Raw genomic sequence first — 22,520 nt, forward strand, 5'->3', positions numbered from 1 at the left:
CCACCCCATGGTCGAGGATGTTGTGTGTACTGTAACTCAGGCATGAAGGAAGGGGTTTTTTCCAGCTATAAGAAAACAACAGTCTGGGACTCTGCCACCCTCCTCTGTCTGTCTCCCTTACTATCTGAAAGACCAGTTTTTGTGTGCCTGGGCCTGAGATCTGTCAATCAAGTCTCTAAGGGTGGGGCTTGCTGACTGTCACACCTATTCAGAAGCTGCCTATTTCTCTCAGGAATGAGTGGGATGTGCCCATGCTGGGACACAACCCATTTACCATACCGATATTATCATTATGTCCATTTATCCTTTCTCTGTTCTGTAAGAGTGATGTTTGTGTCCCACCATCACAGTGCACCACATTGTTTTAGACCACAGTAATGTGGCCAACCAATCCTTTTGACCACAGGATAATGGCAGCACTCCTGCTAATGCTATGTATTTCCAAGCAATGTTCCAACTCCTCCCTCATACGAGACGCGCTTCAGGCATGTCACACTCAACCACTGCTCCACCCTCACATGGCCCAATCAGATCCGAGGCTTCCATAACGAATGAAGGTTCTACAGCCAATCACCAAAGGCGCCCCACTAATATGTATTGCAGCCACACCTCTTACTACTCAATCATGAAACCATTTTGTAACGTGCAGCAGGTTATAAGCTAGAACAAAAGGGCTTTCTCAGGTAGCACAGCTCACAATAAAAGTCTTCATCTGACAAAATGTCAGGGGTGTTTCCCTCTTAACACGGTGGCATTTAAAACAGACTGCCCTCCTCTGGGTTGTTAGATAACTGGGCTGCAGGCTGTATGGGCCAACAGAGGACAGGAGAATGTGCGTTGTGGTAAACTGACCTTTGACCTCTAGCACTAGGTCTGGTTTCATGCTGCAGTGGATCACCCCGTCCGAACTGATGCTCCAGAACTGATTCTCCTTCCCAGGCTCCGGAGAGATGCCAAGACGGCTGCCTGCCATGACAACGCTCCCTGTCGTCTCAAGGCAACAGTCCTCCAGCAACTAAAATGCAAGGAGTGTGACAGAGTCAGTCCAGCACTGGACAGTTATTACACCTGTTGGACCTGAGAGCTCAGTGTATGATTTTGAAGCTGGCACATGACTCGGTGTAAGTTACTCGATTTGCTGCCCTACAACAGAGCCAACACACATAGCCACAGTCGTGATTCGGATTCACTGTACGCTGCTGCCATGACAATGGTACCTTGCACCGTAGGAAGCCATCTTGGTACACCCAGATCTGGTCCAGTCCGCCCATTATCTCCTGCACCTGGATACGCATCAGCTTGATGTCGTCTAGAGACCCGGTGAGTGACATCAGCGTTCCTGTTTCTTTGTTTTGCAGCCGGAAGTACACTTGTTTCTACAGAGACAGTAATCACACACACACACACACACACACACATGAAGTACACCTGTTTCTATAGAGATAACCATCACACGCATACCTACACACAGATGAGGCTTACCTCACTCTACTGAGATAATAATCATACCCACAGGTAAAATTCACCTGATTTCCTAGACTTTCTGTCTGAAATGTTGTCCTGTGTGCACCGCCAAAACAAATTCGTTTGCAGAGTGTCAATGTTCATGTGTAAAGTCTTCAATATGGTTTCTTAAAAGAGCAGACAGCGTGAGCGTGAGGAAAACACCTGATGCGCCAATCATGCTGTCAAGCAAGACCTCCTTGTGGTTTCCAGTTCTCACCTGCGCTCCCCGTGACAATGGCTCTGCCCTGCTGACTCCGCCCTGCCTCATCTTGGCTCTGCCTGGATAGTTAACATTTGCTCTCTCCCTCATTCTCCCACAGGGCGAGAGCACAAGCCTCAGTGTGAGGGACACACCTATGGCTGCACTGAAGGCTCCCCAAGGGAATGAATGTGAAAAATGCCATGACACTACCCCTGTGGGCCTCATTCACACCACTGCAGCTCTGCCTACTGTATGCACGACTCCAAAAATTAAACTTAAACTCGCACTGTACACCCTAGGCACCTCTCCACTTTTCTACTAATGAATAAAGGACTGTGAAAATGAAAGCATTGGAACCTGAGGGACTGGAGTGGAAACTGAAACTAGCTCCGAGTTTTTTGTTAGCATTCCTTTTAGGTACACAATCTGAGCCACACTCAAATATTGAAAATGCACCAGGCACTGCCTATTAAGTTCAGAGATGAATCACCTGTACATTGCTATGCAACAGGCTGAAGCATACCTAGGGATCGCAGGGGTAAAGAGCAAGTCTTGTGACCTGAATAATAATGACAACAACAATCATGTCTCGGGTTACAGACTTAAATTACATATTAGTGACCCTTAATTTGATAATTTACTTTTGCTAGAGTAATTCCATCTGGCTTCAATGTGTAGCTGCAGTATCTTGTAAAGAGTTGGCCACCACTACCCACAAATGTAGCTGTCTACCTTTTGTACCTACAAACAACCCCATTCACCCCCATGTTCCTATGAAGATGGTATTGGACAATGTGGGTGGGGCTTCATACCTGGAACAGTGGGCGCAGGGATCCGATTCGCTGCCAGCCGCTGAACCTGCGCCAGTCTCCCACATCACTAGGCTGTAGCAGGATCTGACGGCCATGAAAGTTTCTTCCCTCATACAACACCCACCTAAAGGGCGCAGGACAAGGCAGTTACACATACACACATACACTTGCACACACACGCACACACACACACACACACACACACACACATGCATGCATACACTTTCTCATGTACACGCACACACACTCACACATGTACACATACAGACACACACACTCACAAGCACTCGTACACACACTATCACTCACATCCACATACATGCACACACTCTTGCACACACACAGACACAAGCAGACACACACACATGGTCACAGACACACACATACCTATGGGCACACCCACATGCCCACACTCACGCACATACCCACAGACACAAGCAGGCACACACACACAGTCATAGACACACACATACCCACAGACGCACACACCGCCCACTGAACAGAAACAGCGGTCAGGGTTGCTATAGAAACCATGGGAGTTAATGTGTGTTTATTTCCATGGGGAAGGCTGGCTCAGCAGACCAGGAGGAATCCTGGGAAACATTACAGGACACACAGTCCTGCCATCACAGTTAGTTTACTTTGTAAGTACTGCATGAGAGAAAACTTTTACTGTGTTGTTAAACGGAAAATATGCCTTGCTGATTCCTGCCTAAAATGCAATATTGTGAGTTTATTTCATATGCTTGTGTTTAATTATTAGCATATAATTAATTTAAAAAATATGTTTTCATTTCTAATGTGATACAAATGTTGCTGAGTAGGAACACTTCGGACAAGACTGGAGAGGTGATTATGGCACAGGATGAAATTTGGCATAATAATTTGAACAGGACAGGATGGGACACGACTGCAGTTTCAATCTGGTCTCACTGTCCAATGTACATACACACAGCTCAGAAAAGTTTTTGAGAAGGAAAAAAATGGTCATGCTCTAATTTATGAAGAAAAACTTCCCCAAAGTAAACCCAATCTAATAACATTCTAATTGTAGTATCTTATTTTGGAAGGTGTATTGTTCTTAACCGATAGAAATGGGGCGTTCATGTAAAAACACAGATGCTTCCAGCTTTGGTATTCCCTATGGGACCACTGCACTCCAGTGGCTCCTTCATACCCATTTATCTCCCACCTTTCAGAGGGGGAATAGCCCCAGTCATTCCCTTGGGAAAAACACCACCACAGGGAATTTCACATGCCCTTGCCGAGTGTTAACATAACTATAAAGGGTTGTGGTCTCCAACCCTGGCACTACAGATCTACCAACCAGTTTGCTTTCCATATCATCCTAGATCAACTTCTTCTGTGGAGGAAAGCTGCCTCTTGCCAATCAAGCCAGCCAAGCAGGCTGTTGTGTAGTGATCTGAGATGAGGGATTGTTGATGTCTCAATGGTATTTACACTCTGGGAGTGAAACTGTCTGCATTCGATGCAAACTGCCTCATAACTGACTCAACATTATTTCAACATGAAATGGAATGATGGTTTTTCAAAATGTTGCGCACCAAAAATAGCACTGCGTCAATGGAACTTAAGACCAAACCATTCTGTGATCTAATTACAGTGTGTTGCTGTGTAACGTCTTGTAATGAGCACCTTAATGTCATTCAGACGTCAATCACGCTAGCTCCCCGAGGGCTGGCTCACATTTACTGTTTAAATCTGCTTTGTTTATGATGTCAGTGTAGTGCACAAAATTCCACCCAGTTTCCAGAAAGCAAACAGGAACAGATTCTCTCTGAAGGAGCCTGAGTGACCAATTATCCATCTTTGATTTCATGTTTCAGACAAATCTTTGGTGCAGCCCAATATGAGGTGCTTCAGGCTGTAGTTGATTGGCCAGACCTTCAGATGGTGTTGGTAGAAAGGGAGTTAAGCAGAACTTCTGTAACTCCTTCTGTGTTCGATGCAAACCAATGCAGCGACTGTGTTCTTTCTTAAGTTATCAGGAAAACCTGGGCTCAATGACTCCAACATTGCTCTGAACTACAGCAGAACGACATGCACAGTCCGCCTCTATAAAATATCACCACTGATAAATACCTAACATTTCAATCTCACAACGTTCATTGGAGCCTTGTCTCTCAAAAATGCAACCTAGAGGGGAAATCTTCTTGTGCTCCCATTTTTTTGTGTTAAGCTGAAAGACAGAATACATTGCTTTTTTTCCCGATTCTGGTCTACTCACATTCCTCCGTCCACCAGCACGGACTGGACGCGGCCGTCTGCACCGGCCTGCTGCAGGCTCACCACCTCACCCTTCAGCACCATCCTCCTCCCTCTGAAACTGGGCTTAGAGAACAACGTGATCGAGGGGAGAGAGAACACCTGGAGAGGGAGGGAGAGGGAGGTCACCAGACTCAGTCTGGAATTTTAAACATTATCTCAGCAATCGCCCTTACCCAGTGATCATTACATAGCTCGCATATCTTTCTTTTTTGACTGGTGTTTTATTATTTTTAGCTTTTGCACATTCTCATTTTACACAGCTGGATATTTGCAAGTCGGGTAAGCTACTGTACCTTGCCCAAGGGTACTAGCTGGAAATTAAACCTCCAAGCTTTGGGTTACAAGTGTAACTCCTTACCAACTATGTCATAATGCCGCCAACATCATCATGAATGTCTCAGTTTCAGGATAAACATGACTTATTCTTGGAGACACTTTGGCTTTAATTCTGGATTCATCGGGTGAGGGCTGATTTGTTTGTGAGTATGTAAAGTACTGCAGGCTCTTTAGAAAGCACCTGCAAGTAATTTCATTATTTATTTTGGTATTTTTATCTTTTAAGGCTACAACAGATATGCCTGTATTGGTGTTTGAATGTGCCAGCTTTGAAAAACAAGTCAACATCCATAACCACAATACCACACATTTCACTAAATATATTTCTGATCCACGAACTACAGGAAAATCATGGTCTAGGATGTGCCAATGCGTAGCTCATAACACAACAGAAAATGTATTTTCACACACAAGCACGCATGCACAGCATGCACGCATGTGTGCATACTGCACATAGACACACACACACACACACACACACACACACACACACAGACACTGCTCACAAACAGACACAGACAAACACACACAGTACTGCAAATCTCCTCAGTACTCACAAATCCAGTTGTTTGCAGGGAGCGAATTGAAGAATCAGGTCCTTGGCACCCCATGGCATCACAGTCAGGGTAGTTCCCCTCTTCCAGCACGTACATGCAGTCAGTGAAATTCTGGCCCTCAAATGCTACCCAGCTGCAACACAACATTGGGGCAACTCATCAGCTGGAACTCCGACAGTCCTGAAATGTAGACTTCAATGATTCTTGTTCAGTATTTAGCTAGATATATTAGCATTATAATAATGAATTGTTAAGAATGTCATTTATTATTAGAATTATTATTATTATCATTAGTAGTAGTAATTATTTGGCAGTTTCTCTTAGCCAAAATAAATTACAAGGCTAATATGGCATTTTAAATTAAATATATCTCAGCAGAACAAAAACTCTTGCTTTCAATGGGTCTCAAACAATGATGTGAGAATTCCAAGAATTGAGTACGGTGCAAATGGGTTTCCATATAGTACATTCACAACAAAAGCTGAAACTGGAAACGACTCATAAAAACCACAATTCATTATACAGCAAATACAAAAGAGCATTGCTGTTCCTTTTAATCGTTGTCCTGATCTAAAAAGGCATACACAATGCCAGGCACCAAGCATACGTGTAAATGGTTAAGCAAGCAGACAAATTCCTGAGACCTAAGGACTGTGCAGAACTTTAAATCAGCATAACCCCAATCTCCCCACACTTTACAGTCTACTGAAGAATGTGCAGTCTGGAAGGAGCCTCCATGGGAACTAGACTCTCAGCGTGAGCAGTGAAGAAGTGTTTACATTTCAGTGCTCGACCTAAATCTCAGCAATGGAAAGATGTCTGATTGTAGCCCAACTAATCCCCAGTGACCTGCCATGGGCTTTCAAACTCTATTGTTGCAAAGCTTGTACATTGTGCTGAAAAGGAGCATAGTGTTAGAATTGTGCAGTTAAGCATGATTGCTGGATTGTGTACTATACTATAACAGTACTATAAGCACGAGTGTCTGCAATGTGGTTGGCTTATGCAGTCGGGATATCTTGCCCACACTGACAGTGATAACACTTTTGAGAGGTGTGATGGTCGGTGTAGACTGCAAAAAAAATGGGTCATCGAGGTGCGCACCCTTTTTTAGGAAACAGCATGGATGAGGGGAGGGAGGGAGAAAGAAAGATGTTACTGCTGCACACACCTGCCTGCCAGAACTTTGCAGGACGCTGGAGAGAAACCATCCGGTAGCTCCGACACACTGTCCTCCAGAACCTGGACCGAGCCCTGGAAATTGGGCTCTGAAAACAGCTGGACCTGAGACACCAGAACCGATGCCATGGTCATATTGCAGCATGGAGATTCACATTACTCACATCACACAAAAAAGCTCCCATTCCAATCTACAGCTTAAAAAAACAGGATGTAGGAAAAAAAAAACCTCACTGTCCTTACCTTAAATTTAGGAGATCCGGAGAGATTATCCTAAATCATAAAGAAAAACAAATCAGAATCTGAGAACACCAGCATTGAGCAAGACCACACAGAATGACACTCAAAAACAGAATGAAATGCTCTATTTACCTGCACACTGCCTGAATCTTTTGAAGAGATGCAGTTTCATGCTAAGACTACAATATTCCACACTGGATGTTGTGAACTCTGTCTAGCTGGAGTCATAGCATGACAACATATTTGAAGGCAAGGGGATTATGTGTAAATGAATATGAAGGCTGTCAGAGGACAACTAGCCTGGCCCATCATTGTGTTTCACCAGAAGAGAGTTGAAAATAATGGAAGCAGTGTGTCTGATATTTGAGTCCATGACCTTCTGAGCCTGTACAAGACTTTCAGTCAGTATGCAAGGTTGCAACGTCCCTGTCATTCAGATACCGAGAGAGATATACACTCAGAGATATACATTCAGAGATATATACTTTCACTGGAACATGTTACGTCAGCAGGAGTGTGAGGGGTTTGGCCTCTCGTTAACCCTACTGCATTCCATCCTAACAATTTTGATTGCAACAATTAAACTGAGGAAACTGTGACTGTCTCACAGTGTGATGGATGCCATTTTATACCATTAGTGTTGAAACCACCAACGGACAGAAAGCGCATAAAGCTGGAAAACTCAAACTGCAGGGGGGGTGCAGAAGACACCATTGACTATAACAGAATGCTGAGGTGCTTCTCATGAAACATAGCAGTTTAATCAAATTGCCTATAGGTGTCGATGGCACATGGCAGCTACACTGATATCCTAATCAGACTGCAGGAGTAATGATCAATTGCTTTTTAATCAGGGGTTATGTCTGCCAGAGGCTGTGATATTAAAATATATTAACACTAAATGACACTACCCTACGGTCATGTTGCCAAAGAGAGGAGGATTTTACAGCAATTAATGTTTATGAAATGTCATTATTGATACTGAGTAACAATGTGCCTTTTTCTGTGAAAAACAAACCACACAAACATTGCAAAAACATGTATAGACACATTTTCAGCTGCAACAGATTTATAGGCATGCACAGACGTTACGCCCAAAGAACGTGTATTCTGCCAGACACTGAACAGAGATAAGACTTTGAAATGACTGATTTATGAAGCCTATTTTTCTTACTGCATTTCAAAGCTACGTTTTCTTACCAGAAATACAGGCTGTGCCGACGAAATGCGGAAGTTCTGAGCTCCCCAGTCTTCAGGGCAACTGTAGAGGCCTTTTTCCAGGACGTAGAGTTCTCCGGAAAAGCTGGGATTCTCAAACGCCACCCATCTGTTGAGGGAAAAAAAACCACAGATATGCAAGGACTGTAAACTAAAAAGGCTTTGGGGAGAAAATCCAGGGCAGGAAAAGTGAATTGAACAAATGAGTCAGACAAAGGAATTAAAGTAATCCAAGAAACAATGGGCATCTTCCTGTGAGAGGGAAAGGCAGAGAGCAGGCAGGAAGAACATGTTAAAGCTGAACAGTTTGCTGTGAGTTAGGGCAGGTCTAAACCTCCCACAGAGGAAGGCTCATGCTGCGTGAGGACTCACTCTTTCATGTGCGGTAGCATCTGTGTGTCTGTGCTTGTCTATGGGAGTGAACAATGACAGCTGGTTTGTTAGGAGCAAGGGGAGGGTAATTGTTATAAATCCTCTGCATGCTTCTCACTCCATCTCTGCTTAAGCACCACTGTTATAAGATATTAACTACCAGGCTTAACCACACCACATCAAAAAAAAAAACAACCCAAACCAGCCCTAACAACATTACACTTTAAAACCCAAACTAAATCCAACAAAATCAATGCAAAAACACACAGCAATACAACAAAACTAACATAACCAAATCAAAAAATACACACAAACCAAACCAAATATAACCTAAATCCAAATCTAACCAAACCACATACAGCTTGCTGGCTAGAATGATCTAATCTGCACAAAAGCATAAACTTCTACAATATACACAAATAAATGTGGTAGAACAGTCAGTCTCAGGACTGCAGGGAGAAGACACCCTGCATATGAGTATGTAAGCGACTGTGGTGCCTGACTGTGGCTAGCTGTAAAAAATGAAAAATTATTATTAGAGCACAGTATCTCTTTACCATTATGCAGTGGTTGATGAGCCCATGAAATATACATATTGCTGGTATCCAATGGGAACAATGGGAAAATGATACTGACATGATGAACACAGTCAGGTTGCAGGGGGCACCCTTGAGACAGTTCAGTGCTATTTAACCTGCACAGTCTTTCCTCTCACACGGCACGTTCAGAGAAAACGCCCAAGGTAACTGAATTGAGAATGAGAACCACCCGATTATGGCATAAACATTACTTTCAACAGGTATACTGCAACTACTCTCAGGTTTCCTGGCCTGTTTTGAAATACTGGGATCCATTTCCAATGGGTGACAAGCTGTCCACGCCCTGTTTTCATGTTTTCTGCCTCCAGGGGCAGGGTGTGTGCGTGTGTGTTTGTGCAGACATGCTTCTCAATGTCCTCTATCACACGATGAAGCCCACAGGCAGAGGAAATGAGCAACGAATGTCCCGGGAACACAGATGATGCCTGGGCCTGCTCCCTACCTGGGCTAGGACAAACCCCACAATACACTTAGACAGGAAATGAGTAGGTGGACCTGAAGACTTTGGACCTGAGCCTGGGCGCTGACCCTGTCATCCGGAATGAATTTCATACCCTACAATTTTTATGTATCATCCATTCACACAGCTGGCTCTTCGGTTTAAGAGTCTTGCCCAAAGTTACAACAGCAGACAGAGGAAAACTGGCAACCTCTAGGTTCCAAGCCCCTCTCCATAAAGCTATGCCACACGGCCAAGACATGTATGCCTTTGTCACAGCCCTGACAATGAATGACGCCTGCCTGTTTTGAGATTTGCGGTTCGTTGTGCAGGTACTGCATGTGTAGAAATAGAAAAGGCTGGGGTTAAATTTCCTTACACGCCAGACAGGACATCCACAGACTGCGTCCTTAGCCCATAGCCTATGTCCTCCAGGTTGATGACAGGCCCCAGCAGGTCCACGTTAACCCCTCGCTCCCCAAAGTCTGGCTCACTGAACATCTTCATGTGTGGAGACAGGAAGTCCTGTGAGGTGAGACAAGAAAATAACTGTTACAATCTCCCAGATAACAGCACATGCATCTCCTTAAAAAAGGATTGAGATTACGTGCCAAGAGTCCAGATAGAGAGTCAAAGACACTGTTAATATTTAAACTGGCCTAGTTTCCCATTCAGCACTTAAGTTGTAATCAGAAAAGTGTAGAGGGATCACGTTTTCATCAGCTATACTATTGATGGCAGTAACAAACGAATTGCCCACGCTTACCGCCAGCACGGGTCGCAAAGACTCAAGACGGGGACCGCGTCCCCCCCAGTCCCTCCAGTCCAGGTATTCCCCCTCCTCCAGGATGTACTGAATACCTTCGAACCCTGGCTCATCATAGCCCACCCACCTGGAGAGCACAGGATGGACATGTAGCCACAGATTAAGAAATCATATTCAGTTATCTTAGGGACACACGTAAGTACACCATCTGACAGGCTATATGAAAGAATTTAGCAGACATTGACTAGGATTACTTTTTGATGGTGCTTGTTCAGCTTGTGTGAATTAATGTGGTCCAAGTTGTTTAGTGTAACTAGTCCTCATTTTTACATAGCAATCATTTTAATGTATTTATGTATTTCATGACCATTTAAGATTGGATGTAAAAATATGGACCATTTTATAAAAGCAATAATAAACTCACGGGTGTACATTGTTGCAATTATCGGCACTTTGTGAGGCCAATGTGGGGCCCCACCTTGTACCTAGCAATGGCATCACCGCCATGCCAATAATTGTAATAATGCACACCCTTATTGCTTTAGTGTGGTTGGCTGGTGGTTGAATGCCTTCCGTAATTGTTTTAAATGGGTAGAACCACAGTAACTATTATAACTATTCACACACATACATGACTCTTGACTCACAGTCATGATATGTGACTTCCCAGAGGACCCAAAAGACTGCACTACACAAGGAGAACAGCCTTGTTTCTCCAACTGTGCACTTCTTATAACATTCATTGTTCCAGTAACGACACTCGGATACTCACAGCCCCCCAAGAATTTTGATGGAGCCGACAGAACTCAGCTTCTTCACTCCCGTGGCTGAGGTCTCTGGACCCTCCTCTTCTGCCTCCATGAAACTGAAGACATCGCCTTCGATCTCCATGCATTCTCCCTCGAAGAGAGGCCTCTCGTACACCAGCGCCTGGAGAACAGGTCAGGGTTCACCTCACTAAAACTCCGAGTGCTGCAGCGGGCGGTTCTTCTCCCGCCTGTGCCTGTCCAGGAACTAGGGGCCCCAAATTCCTGCCATTCTCTGAGTACCACAATTACCCACCTGTATCCCATGCACTGCCTAGGCAGCTGAGAAACACTGCTCTAGATATCCCTATGCCCTAGATGCCTATAACCAATGATGACCAAAGAGGAGATGGCACATGGCAACAAATCACCTTCAAGACTACATGTACATGAGTAACCACACGCACCGCCCCTCCCCCCCTTGAAAAATGTTGATCAAATAACTTCCTTGTGAAAAGTAGTACAAACAGGAATGCACTCCCTGGCAATACAGCAGACCTTTTTGAGCCAACATGCTGTAACAATGCACCAGCAAATAGCGTGAGACAGAGAATGAAAAACTAAGACGGCAACAAGTGCTGATTCCCCCTGTGCCAACGAGGAGCCCCAGACAAGTGTGAATACAGTTAACAAGGTGCGTGAAGTCATACCTGCACACCTGAAAACACAGGTGTGAAAAAGGAGACATTTTGGCTGTGTTCCAAATCGCATGCTTGCATGCTATGTACTTCAGAGAAAACTACTGAGTCCGTGAAGCCAAGCATGTGAGCATGCAGTATACACAAAAATGCGCTTTGTGTCGTCACCATGCCATGACTTCTGACCTTTTGTATATTAAGCACATGTATTGATCCTAATGTATTTCAAAAAAAGGCATCAAAATTTCTAGCGATATTTCTAGTCAAGTAAATTGAGAATACTAAATACTTCCAGACAACTAACATTTGTACACAAATTCCTGCATTTTTTCCTACGTTTTGTGAATTTGAAATTGCTTTAGTGTGGTCATTTGACAATTAAGCACAATTCAATAAATGAATCCATGTATTTGTGTTATGAATGCTGATGTCACACACAGGCAAGGTTACTTTAGTTACAGAAGTACAATACATCAGTAATATATCAGTACGACTTGAGAATGATTGAGAGTAACTTCATACCTTGACTTCATTGGGATTTTCCACCCTTATACCACCCTGGAAGGGATGAACACAGAAATTTCAGTCAGTTTAGGTACTATCAAAGACCCTGGCTGAGCAGTGTAGGCATGAACATCATCAATACATCATGCAACCACCTGGTTGATCAATACAGGTGATCAGGTGCAATAAGACAGCCTATAAAAATAAAATAAATAACTAGATATCTTTGCTTAGGGATATTAAAATAAATTTTAATGGGTCTCAGCACCAGCTGACTTCTAGCTTCTATCAGTATATAATCTCCGTTGCTAAATATTTACTAATAAACAGATGAATTAACATTTACTACAAACAGAAATATTTCTACAGATACATATAATTAAGTATTGTTGACTGCTATTGATAGCTATGATGTTTTTTGGTGCTGTGTAAGTATTGGGGATGTAGTCACCATTTTTAGGGGTCGCAGGGATCCAATGAAGGGTTCAGGGAAGCCCCAGGACTCAGGACAGGGGTACTCTCCCACCTCTAGTACTGCTAGCATACCGTGGAACCCAGGTTCACTGAACACCAACCAGCTGAGGAAACAGCCCAACACATACACACACACGCACGCACACACACATACACACACACACACGCGCACGCACGCACGCGCACGCACACGCACACACATGCACACACACACACACACACACACACACACAGAAAAAATCATTTCACAAATCAAAAAAACGCTAAAACCTGAAAAAATATGAAAATGACTGGGAATATGCTGGCATCTAACCGCTGAATTTTCAGTTTCAGAGATTGAGGAGATGCCTTTAAACAGGAGACGTGAGCAAATCACTTTGAATCCAAATTATTCCAGAAATGTAGCTTGTCTGACACGTGCACATGGCAAATGGGTGTGAGAATTTCGACAACCTCCTGCAGGGCATCCAATAATCAACCTTGCACTTCACTGCAATCACGCTCTACCTGGAAAACAAAACATTTTCCCACTTCTTGTAAAGCGATGTGTGATTTTTCGAGAAATGTCTTTTTGCTGACTCACTGCAAAACTTCTGGCACCCAGCTACACTTTTAAAACAGAAAACAGGTCTACGGAAAGTTATTCACCACTAACAGACAGAAGTGGGTGGGGTCACATTCCATGGACAAAAGTGAAAACACTCAGAAGACACAGATGTCACGATCTCACGCTGGATCATACGCTTTCAGTCTCCTGTCCTTAGCAAATCGAGTTCCTTAATTCTTTAAAGCTGAATTCCTGGTGCATACTTTCACCAAAAATAGAAAAAACAATGCTTGCTCTTTGGCTATAATCATAGCATTGATGTATGCCGTACTCCACTCAAATCCCCCTTTCCACAAAAAATCAGATTTTTCAGTGGTTATGCTTGTGTTGAATTCGGTTTGAGGTAATAAAAAAATTAAAGTGATAGTGATGTTCTTTATATGAACTCATCAGTATTGTATCTTCAAGACCTCATACAGGATACAGTATTAAATGAGCACAAATCCATTTAAAAGTCAGTGTGAGTGCGAACAAAAGAGAAAATTCATTTACACGTTCCTAACTTCACGCCAACTGAAACACTGGCACACATAGGCATGCCAACCCATGACTGGAAAACTGCCACCACATCACAGAAAATTAATATGTTCCCACTCCAGAACACATTTCAAGTGAAATACTGAGAAAAGGGTATTAAATTGCCTTACCCTCAGGTCTTGGAATTCACTTCAAAAGGCATTACAAATGCAACAGATTATATCTTTGCCCAACTTAAAACTTAAAACGATTACATTTCTGATGACTGCATATGTTCTGGATTTAATGTCTATAATCAGTGCAAAAAGGATCCTGTTATTGCATGTTGCATATTACTCTTGCATTCTATTTTGGCAAGTGTGCCAGCCATTTTGGAACCAACAACTGGTTTCATACAAATTTGACTCATATTAAACATAAGCATTAATTTTACTGTTTACGAAGATGGTTCATTGATTTATAATTGGAAAAAAGAAAAATGCATTCATTGAACGAGGAGTCAAAGCTGAGGACAAATGTTGCATGTTGTAATCCAGGCCCAAATATCTTTTGCAGAAGTGGTTTATTTCAATGGGACTACTTGATTTAAATAATAAGGTTAATAAATTAATGCAGAAAATGAAGTTTCCTTTAAATGTGGCCTCATCGACAGGTACAACCTCAAACAGAGTCACACAGAGGTATTCTGGCCCTGTGACAGACAGAACTCATGCAGGAGAGGAACAAAACACTGTGGCGGATAGAACTTACACCCCAGAGTGCACCTTGATGGATGCGGTTCCATGTAGGATCCCGAAAGCACAGACATCTATAGTGTCATCGCAGTAAGTTGTGAGCCGGCCAAGACCCTGTGGTTCCGTGAACAGGTCAACCTGGGGCACACTGTAGTCCTGGAAGGAGCCAATCACAGCATTGGATCAAAGCATTGAACCATCCCGCTGCCTAGCCTGACCGGGGCATCAAACAACAGCCTACTGTTCTCCAACAGGTGAAAAACACAAAGGACACTGTATACATCTGAAAGTGATCTAATCTTAGTGTTTTCAGGCTGGGTGTGTACACTCTTCTATTGCTGGTTTGAAACAAAAACCAGCAATAGAATAAAAACCTATTTCTGCTGTATTCCTGGGTGCTGACTCTCAAAGGGAAGAAGCACCAGCTTCTGTTAACACTGTGTCTTTAAAGGCTGCCAATGTTTCTCCATGAATAATATGGCCATATGTTTGTGCATAACACATAAACAGGTTTGCAAACAGCTGATTTAGTGAACGTACTTTGGATTAATGTGCACAGAACTTCTCACTTAGTAACATCTGTTACTAATGGTTAGACTACACAGTCAGAACATATGAAGTCACAATGGGAATGATGACACCCATCACTTCTAGCCAAGGGTGTATAATGGCAGTACTGGGGATTTGTGTGCAGCATGTTTGAGAGATCCCCATGAATGGGAAAGTCTGTGAACACTTTTCCGTACTGTACATATACTAAAGGCTTATCCTCAAAGTGGGCTTTGCTCCTGACATGAAAAAAAAACCTAATTTTGAGCATGAGTGCTGCCTGAAACTGAAATACGGAAAGGTATGAATCGCAAAAACGTGAATGGCGAGGTGGAATCCCATGTTGTAATTACATTTCCTTCATTCATTATGGTTCATTTTTGAAATGGAGGCCGTATCTCAACAATGGATGAGTATGTAACACATGCAGGATGAAGGGAGGAGAGGGAGGAGAGGGAAACATACCCTGACACCCAGCCGGATGGACCCGATAACCATGGGGGAGGTGGGGATGGCCTGCCCGGGCAAACCAGCAACCTCTTCCTCTGCCCACACGTTCACCAGCTCCATGGTCCCCTCTTCCAGGGCAATAGAGCGACCTTTGAACTCTGGCTTCTCATACAGGATCCAGCTGCAGGAACGTATGTGGACGATGTGTCAGGTGTGTAGGTTAGTGGTTAGGGCACTGGATTCGGGAACAGTGAATCCTCAAAGGTCATTAGTGCCAGCCCCATAAGGGATGCTGCCACACTCCGACCAGGAATTGGTACAGAGCATGCAGGTCACACATGCTAAAGGTGTTCACTTGTGCAATGCTGGTACTGCAATACCTCACTGAGTGTAACAAAGAGATGCATGACACATGGTAAATCATAGAGCTCCTACATCATTAAGTAAATGAGTGTTCTTTCTAAAATCGTTTAAAAAATTGGGGTGGGGTGGGGTGGGGTGGGGACTTCACTTAACAATAGGTCTTACCATCCCCTTACCACCCTGACTGAAATCACAGGGGACAGTTTCAGGGACGTTGCATCCTCCACATCTCTGAAGATCTCGAAAGCCTGCCCACCGAACTGAGCATGCTCATGGATGACAATCTGCATAAGAGGAGAGAAAGTAATAACACTGACTATTCTCATATGCCCTGTGGTCATAATCCTGATCACAAACGCCAACTGCCTGTGTAGAAATAGATACTGTACCTTGCCTGGGCGTTTGTGGAACCCTCTCACGGCTGGTATCTGCAGTAAAAGACAAGAGATGACCAGTTCATTTCTCTGCTTAACTGAGGCAAAGGCACATAAATTCCAGGGATTCCAGCAGGCTGATATTGGGATTTTGCTTTGATGCACTGCCAACAGATTCTAAAGGACTATCTGCCAGCCGAAAACAAAAAAGGGATACAGATGAAGAAGGGGGACATTTAAGCACTGCTTTACTGTACATGCTTCAATTAAGTTCTCTCCTAAAAAAACAAAAACTTTAGCACAGTAAGTACAGGAAGCAGATTCATCTCCCTTGTGCCCAGACAAAAATAAAGTACAGAGAAGCACGTATACTGACATCCACTGTTTCTGAGTGGAAAATCTTGTGTCTTTCAATGCATTCCTAGCATTTGTGAAAAATGACACTTACACATACTCCCTTATGACACTTATAAGCCCAGTGTCATAAGGTAGTATGTGGAGATTGGTGTTAAAATGACATATCAGATATCAAATTCAGGGTTTTCTAACTTCATAGGTTCAATACCTATACCATATCCCTATGCATCCATAGAAAGTGGCTCAATGTAGCAAAATAGAGAGCTAACCCTGGCAAAGTAATGATAAAACAACTGTCTGTTTCTAATGTTATCTAGAAACCATTATGCTGACTCTGGAATGAAGCCTACAGGAAGTTGTTAACTGTGCGAGAACTTACTTTGGAGCAGTAAAAAGAAGATTCTTAGCACATGGTATCTGAGGGCCAGTCCTTGCCTTAACACGTACTGGACTTTGACTTGAAAACTGTGAAAATTTTTCAAATGCACAGAGGCATTTGAAAAATTTTCTGTAATCCGACATCCTGAGTGATTTATTCTAACTGTGCCTTAAGCAGGGGCAGTGTAGTCTGGCAACAGGGCTTTTTTTTGTGAATATTTTGGGATGTGAATATCTCTGCATCACTCCGGAGTTTTCCAGCACGCAAGCACCCTGCGGGTTCGAATTCCTGTGATTGTTCCAATGAATCACGCTCTTTTCACCCATAAAGCCGAGACAAGGCGCAAAGAAGGATGAGAAAACAGCACTCTGTTCTGACAGGTCAGGGCCTCTAAACAAACGATAACTGTCTCGGAAAATAAGAGCATGAGGTAAGCCCACTTATACAATGCAGAGAGAGGAACAGATTCATTTTGCATTTTGTCCTTTCAATAGCAAATTTTGTCTCTCTTGAGCACTGAAAACAACTGGCTTGGTGAAGACAATATCCCACCAGTGTAAGATTACAAATGGTCCACATCTTCCTGTCCAATGTTAGGCAAAATGTGGGAAAGTGGTAGATACTTATGACATAGATTTTAATTTTAAAAAAAATCACACTTTGTGTCACATCAATACTTGCTCAGTCTAATTCTTTACTTTAATTGTATTACAGTAAAACATTTTATTGACTCACTCACCTCAGTATGTGCTTCTGGGAGACCAGGAAGAGAGGCCTGCTGGATCAGGTTGGATTTGGGCAGCAGTCCCGGAACATTTGGTGGGTTGGTGTCTAGGGCGTGGCGGCTGGTGCCATCGAGCTGCTCCATTCTTGGAGCGAGAGAACCCACCTCTGAGTTCTGTCGATTGCCCTCTGTGTTTCTCAACTCCGCTTTGTCCTGGGTGAGGTACCTCTCCAGGTGATCTGGAAGCTTTACCTCTGCAAAGGAAGGGAGGGGAGGAGGCGAGGAGGGGCTCAGCACTGAGTCACTGATCCCAGCCTGGGACATGTGCTGATCTGTCCCTGCTGGCACAGGGAGGGATGGAGTCATGGTGGCTTGCTCTCCTGGGGGAGACTGCTCCTGGGACACAGCTGGGGAAACAGTGGTGCTCAGAGCAGATTCTGGCTTATTCGTAGGCTTCTTGGAGGTCTTGGAGGAGCCGATGAGGCTTGAGAGCAAGGAGCTCCTCTCCAGACGAGATGACATCTTTCCTGGCTCCTCTCTGGCATCCTCTTCCTCCTCCTCTTTCTCTTCTTTCTCCTGAGCTCCTTGGATTCCTCTACGATTCCTGGAAGGTGACTGGAGTGCTTTGAAGAGCATGCTCTGCTCAGCGCTGACCCTCTTGTGCTGGACCTTGCTTTTGACTTCTGTGCTCTGCCTCTTGATGATCATGGCTGGGGAAGGGTCCTTAGGGCCTGCCTTTTTCCCCTGCCCGAACAGGAACTCTTCAGGATCAAACGCTTTCTCGAAGCGGTCCTCCTTGATGGCGGGCATGGCGAAGGGGGGAGAGGGAGCCTTACTGTGGCTGTGCTTTTTCGGGGGCAGGGAGAATGGAATTCCCATCTTCTTCACATTCTGGATGAATTCCTCAAACTCGTCCGACGGGTCCAGGGAGCCATCCTCACTGGCGGAAGAACTGAACTTCTTCTCGCTGTTGCTCTGCTTCCTGGTGAAGCTCTTCTCCACGTCTAACCAGCTGGAGGGAGCTTCCTGCTGAGCTGGGAGGCTACGAGGGGGAGGAACGCTCTTGTTTGACAGGGACTGCTGAGGAGTAGTCTCAGATCTCTCTTGAAGCCTAAGCCCTGGCCCTTTGAGGGGCTCCATGGTCTTGCTTTTGCTAACTGGGACAGCTGCTACTGTGCTCTCCTTCTCTGCCCCTCTCTGTGCACCCTTTGCTGGCCCCTTCAGCTCTCTCCCTAAATGTGACCTGTCCTCAGCCTGCTTTTCTGTAGCACTCTTAGGTGACGTAATCAGATCTTTGTGAACATCCTTGTTGTTTACACTGGCCTTGTCCCCCTCAGCTGAGGTCCCCAGTGCAGGTGACGGAGACTCTCTCTCTGGGAGGAGGGTGCCGTTTACAGCAGACCCTCCTGCAGCAGAAACCTCCGCCATGATGACACCTGTCTTCTCCCCCCCGTTCATCTTCCCCACCCTGTCAGTGTTATCCAGAGCCAACGGACCATCAGGGGTTTCCTGCTCGCTATTGTGTGCTTCACTCACAGATACCTGTTGCACCTGCCTGTCATCCACCTCTGAGCTGGTTGCCATGGCGACGGTCTCAGGTATGGTCTTGGCTGCTATATCCAGACCATTTTCTACAGGCCCTACCTTCTTGTCAGTCTTCTGTTCCACACTTGACAACTCCTCCTGAGGTGCATCAGGGACAATTTTATGTGGTTGGTTTTTCAACTGGTCTGGAGCTTGGAGCTCGGACACACTGACATTGGCTTCAGATGGCTCAGGTTTGGCACATTCACTTGCCATTTCCACACATACAGGTGTTTCAATCTTTGCTGAGGCAGGGCTCGGCTCAGGTGTGCTTTTCCCTTCAGCGGCGCTGGCAGATGCTGTATCATCTATCTGCTCACCCTCCGGCAGTTTTCCTACTTTGGCCTTCAAAGGTGAGCACTCACTCTTTGCTGGCTGAGGCTTCTCTGTTTGTGTCTGTTGACCCTCTGTGTGAGACATCTCCACACCTACTGTCTTACTTTCAAGAACAGATGAAGTCTTGTCCTCCTCATTAGATTTTCTTTGGGTTATACTATTGACATTAGCCCCAGATGTATCATTTATTTCAGTGACTGCTGGAACTGGGTCATCAACCTGTTTGGTAGATGCCTGACTGTTAGATGTACTGTGGGCCTTTTCAGACTGTTTGACATTTTTCCTTTTTAACACAGGGGGTGTTTTTGGAGATTCAACTGTTTGCTCAGGTTTCTTCAAGTCTTTTTTAGGCTTTGGTTTTGGGGGGCTTTTGTGACTTGCCATAGGCAGTTTGGTCCCACCCTGTGACATATCAGTTGGGCTTTTCAACCCACTATCTGACTTGACTTTAACAACCTTTGCAACAGGCTTTTCCTCTTTGGTTGCTCTGGTGTCATTTTGTGGCTTAGTTATCTTTGCAGAGTCTTTAGACTTCTTTAGCTTGTTGTCTAACTGCAAGGCCAGCGTGGGGGACTCAACTGAGTCAGAGATCGCTTCCTCGTTTGATGACTGTTTAGAAAGGTGTGTCTGGGTGGGGCGGGGCAGTTTACTTCCTGACTGCGGTCCACCGGCTGCATCCTTCAATGGACTTGTTGGTACAGCGGCTAACGTTTCACCTCCAGCCCTCTTCCCTGTGGTGTCAGAGGTTTCCTGCTTTCCTAGGCTCAGCTGAGCAGGAGACACTTTGTCAGGTGTTTTAGGTGATGGACATCTGGGTTTTGTTTTTCTGGGGGTTTGATCACTTGTGGGGGGTTTGCTGTCGCTGGTCTTTCTGACTGGAGACACCACAAGGTCTGTGGCTTTGGGCAGTTTACTCTTGGGGATCAGACTGTTTTCACTCTGTGCTGGTCTTTTAACAGCATCATCATTCAGAGTGCCAGAGTCCCGCTCAGGGGAATTCCTTTCTGCTGCAGAGCCCACCTCAGGTTTATCCTCTGTGATTTGGCCCTCTCCATCTACTGCTGGCTTAGATGCAGATCCTAGCCTGGTGGGCGTGTCCTCCTGGGGTTTGGAAGGTCCTCGTGGCTGCTGTTTAGACAAGACAGATGTCTTTACGTTTTCGGACTGCGTTTCAGACTGTTCACATTTAGTCAATGTGGGATGCTGGTCCTTCAGGGTGTGGCCAGCTGGTGGACTATCCACCTTTTCCACTTCACTTTGCATCCCTGTGTTTGAGTCTGCTGGGTCCCCCAGTGACACAAAAACATCAGTTGGAGAGGTGGGTTCCAGTGCTGCAGACGATTTTGACGTTGCCTCCACGAAAATCTTCTTGGGGATTTTAGACCTGACAGTGTCATTGGTTTTGTCCACTGGTGACAGCTCTGTCGCTGATTGGTCCACTGAAGCAGGTGTTTGTAACAGGGCACCTTCACTACCTGCTTTTGAAGGGAGCATGGTTCCATTCTCTACCTGAGGTGCTTCTGTGTCCTTCGACTTTGTGCCGCCCGTCTTGGATTCCATTACTGTGGGAGAGGTTGGGCTCATAGGCTTTGATGGGCTTGACTTGTTCCCTGTTTTCCCCACATGTTCTGATGTCATAGGAGATGTACAGTTGTTGACCTCTGAACTCTCACTATCAACTGATGGGGTCTTATTTGCTGCCATGGTGATGCTCTGAGAACTCTTGCTTGAGCCAGCCACGTCTGTGGGTGCCTTGCCCGTCTTTGAGGAACTGTCTACCCCCTTAATGACACCACGAGTCTGGTTAGCAGTCCCTCCCTTGATTGGACCGCTCTTTTCTGGGGTAACACTCCGCTGCTGTGTTGGTTGCTTGATTTCTAAATTCACTTTTTTGAGGTTTGGGGTCCTGTGGGAAGAACAAAAAGATTAATTCTGTAGCAATGCAGACGTGAGCAAAAAAAGCATTCAATTTACAAAAAGCAGATTAACACAGAGATGCTCAACCCTTCCTGTTCTGGAGCATACAAATCAGTGGCACATTTGTGATGCCACCAGACACATACGCTGATCATTATCAGTGAATTAGAGCAATCTTAACCACTCTCTGAATTTTAAAAAAGAAAGCACTCTTCCAGTGTTGATTAATGATATCGATCAATGATTCACACTTGTTTTTTAACTTTGTTTTGGGATTCCAGAAAATGAGGAAAAAAAAATTGGAAAACATCATGCAAGTGTGTGCACTTTGACTGCAGGTTTATCAGCCAAGTTGTAAAAGTGAGACCAGGGTGAGAAGGCAAACTGAATCTCGGTCATGGAAAGAGTTTTTTTTACAGAACAAATATTAACTTTATGATACACGTTAACCACTACTCGGTGCAAGTAAAAAACTGACCTTGAGTGTCATACATTAAAAGTGTTTGCATAATGCTTTCCCACGTCTGAGAAAGATCATTTTTTACCCTGTCCTCCTGCAAAATCCACACGCTCATCCACTATTACTGAAATAGCATTGTTACTCAGCAACAGATTGATGTTGTTTTTTCATGACTTTAACATATGTTTGAGATTTGTAAACTATAGTTAATGTTCCATGTACTGTATGCACCATACCCTGAGCAGCAGCATAGAAAATCTCATGAAAGGATA

At 44.5% G+C, this 22,520-nt stretch overlaps 1 protein-coding gene across 2 annotated transcripts in view; it reads right to left on the bottom strand.

Moving 5' to 3' along the window:
- The window catches only part of crybg1a (crystallin beta-gamma domain containing 1a), a 49,906-nt gene that overhangs the window by 2,217 nt on the left and 25,169 nt on the right, over positions 1-22,520 (bottom strand). For both annotated transcript variants that reach the window (XM_036541817.1, XM_036541819.1), the window contains 18 exons: positions 17,967-21,777; positions 16,507-16,545; positions 16,283-16,401; positions 15,770-15,935; positions 14,772-14,911; positions 12,915-13,041; positions 12,482-12,517; positions 11,288-11,445; positions 10,516-10,642; positions 10,129-10,274; positions 8,322-8,448; positions 7,125-7,154; positions 6,874-6,986; positions 5,703-5,835; positions 4,769-4,908; positions 2,521-2,644; positions 1,218-1,376; positions 853-1,015 (listed from right to left, as the gene is read on the bottom strand). In XM_036541817.1, coding sequence (XP_036397710.1) covers positions 853-1,015; positions 1,218-1,376; positions 2,521-2,644; positions 4,769-4,908; positions 5,703-5,835; positions 6,874-6,986; positions 7,125-7,154; positions 8,322-8,448; positions 10,129-10,274; positions 10,516-10,642; positions 11,288-11,445; positions 12,482-12,517; positions 12,915-13,041; positions 14,772-14,911; positions 15,770-15,935; positions 16,283-16,401; positions 16,507-16,545; positions 17,967-21,777 — 5,858 coding nt within the window. The remainder of the gene's footprint in view (positions 1-852; positions 1,016-1,217; positions 1,377-2,520; positions 2,645-4,768; positions 4,909-5,702; positions 5,836-6,873; positions 6,987-7,124; positions 7,155-8,321; positions 8,449-10,128; positions 10,275-10,515; positions 10,643-11,287; positions 11,446-12,481; positions 12,518-12,914; positions 13,042-14,771; positions 14,912-15,769; positions 15,936-16,282; positions 16,402-16,506; positions 16,546-17,966; positions 21,778-22,520) is intronic.

Source organism: Megalops cyprinoides, chromosome 12, assembly GCF_013368585.1.
Source record: "Megalops cyprinoides isolate fMegCyp1 chromosome 12, fMegCyp1.pri, whole genome shotgun sequence".
Lineage (NCBI taxonomy): Eukaryota > Metazoa > Chordata > Actinopteri > Elopiformes > Megalopidae > Megalops > Megalops cyprinoides.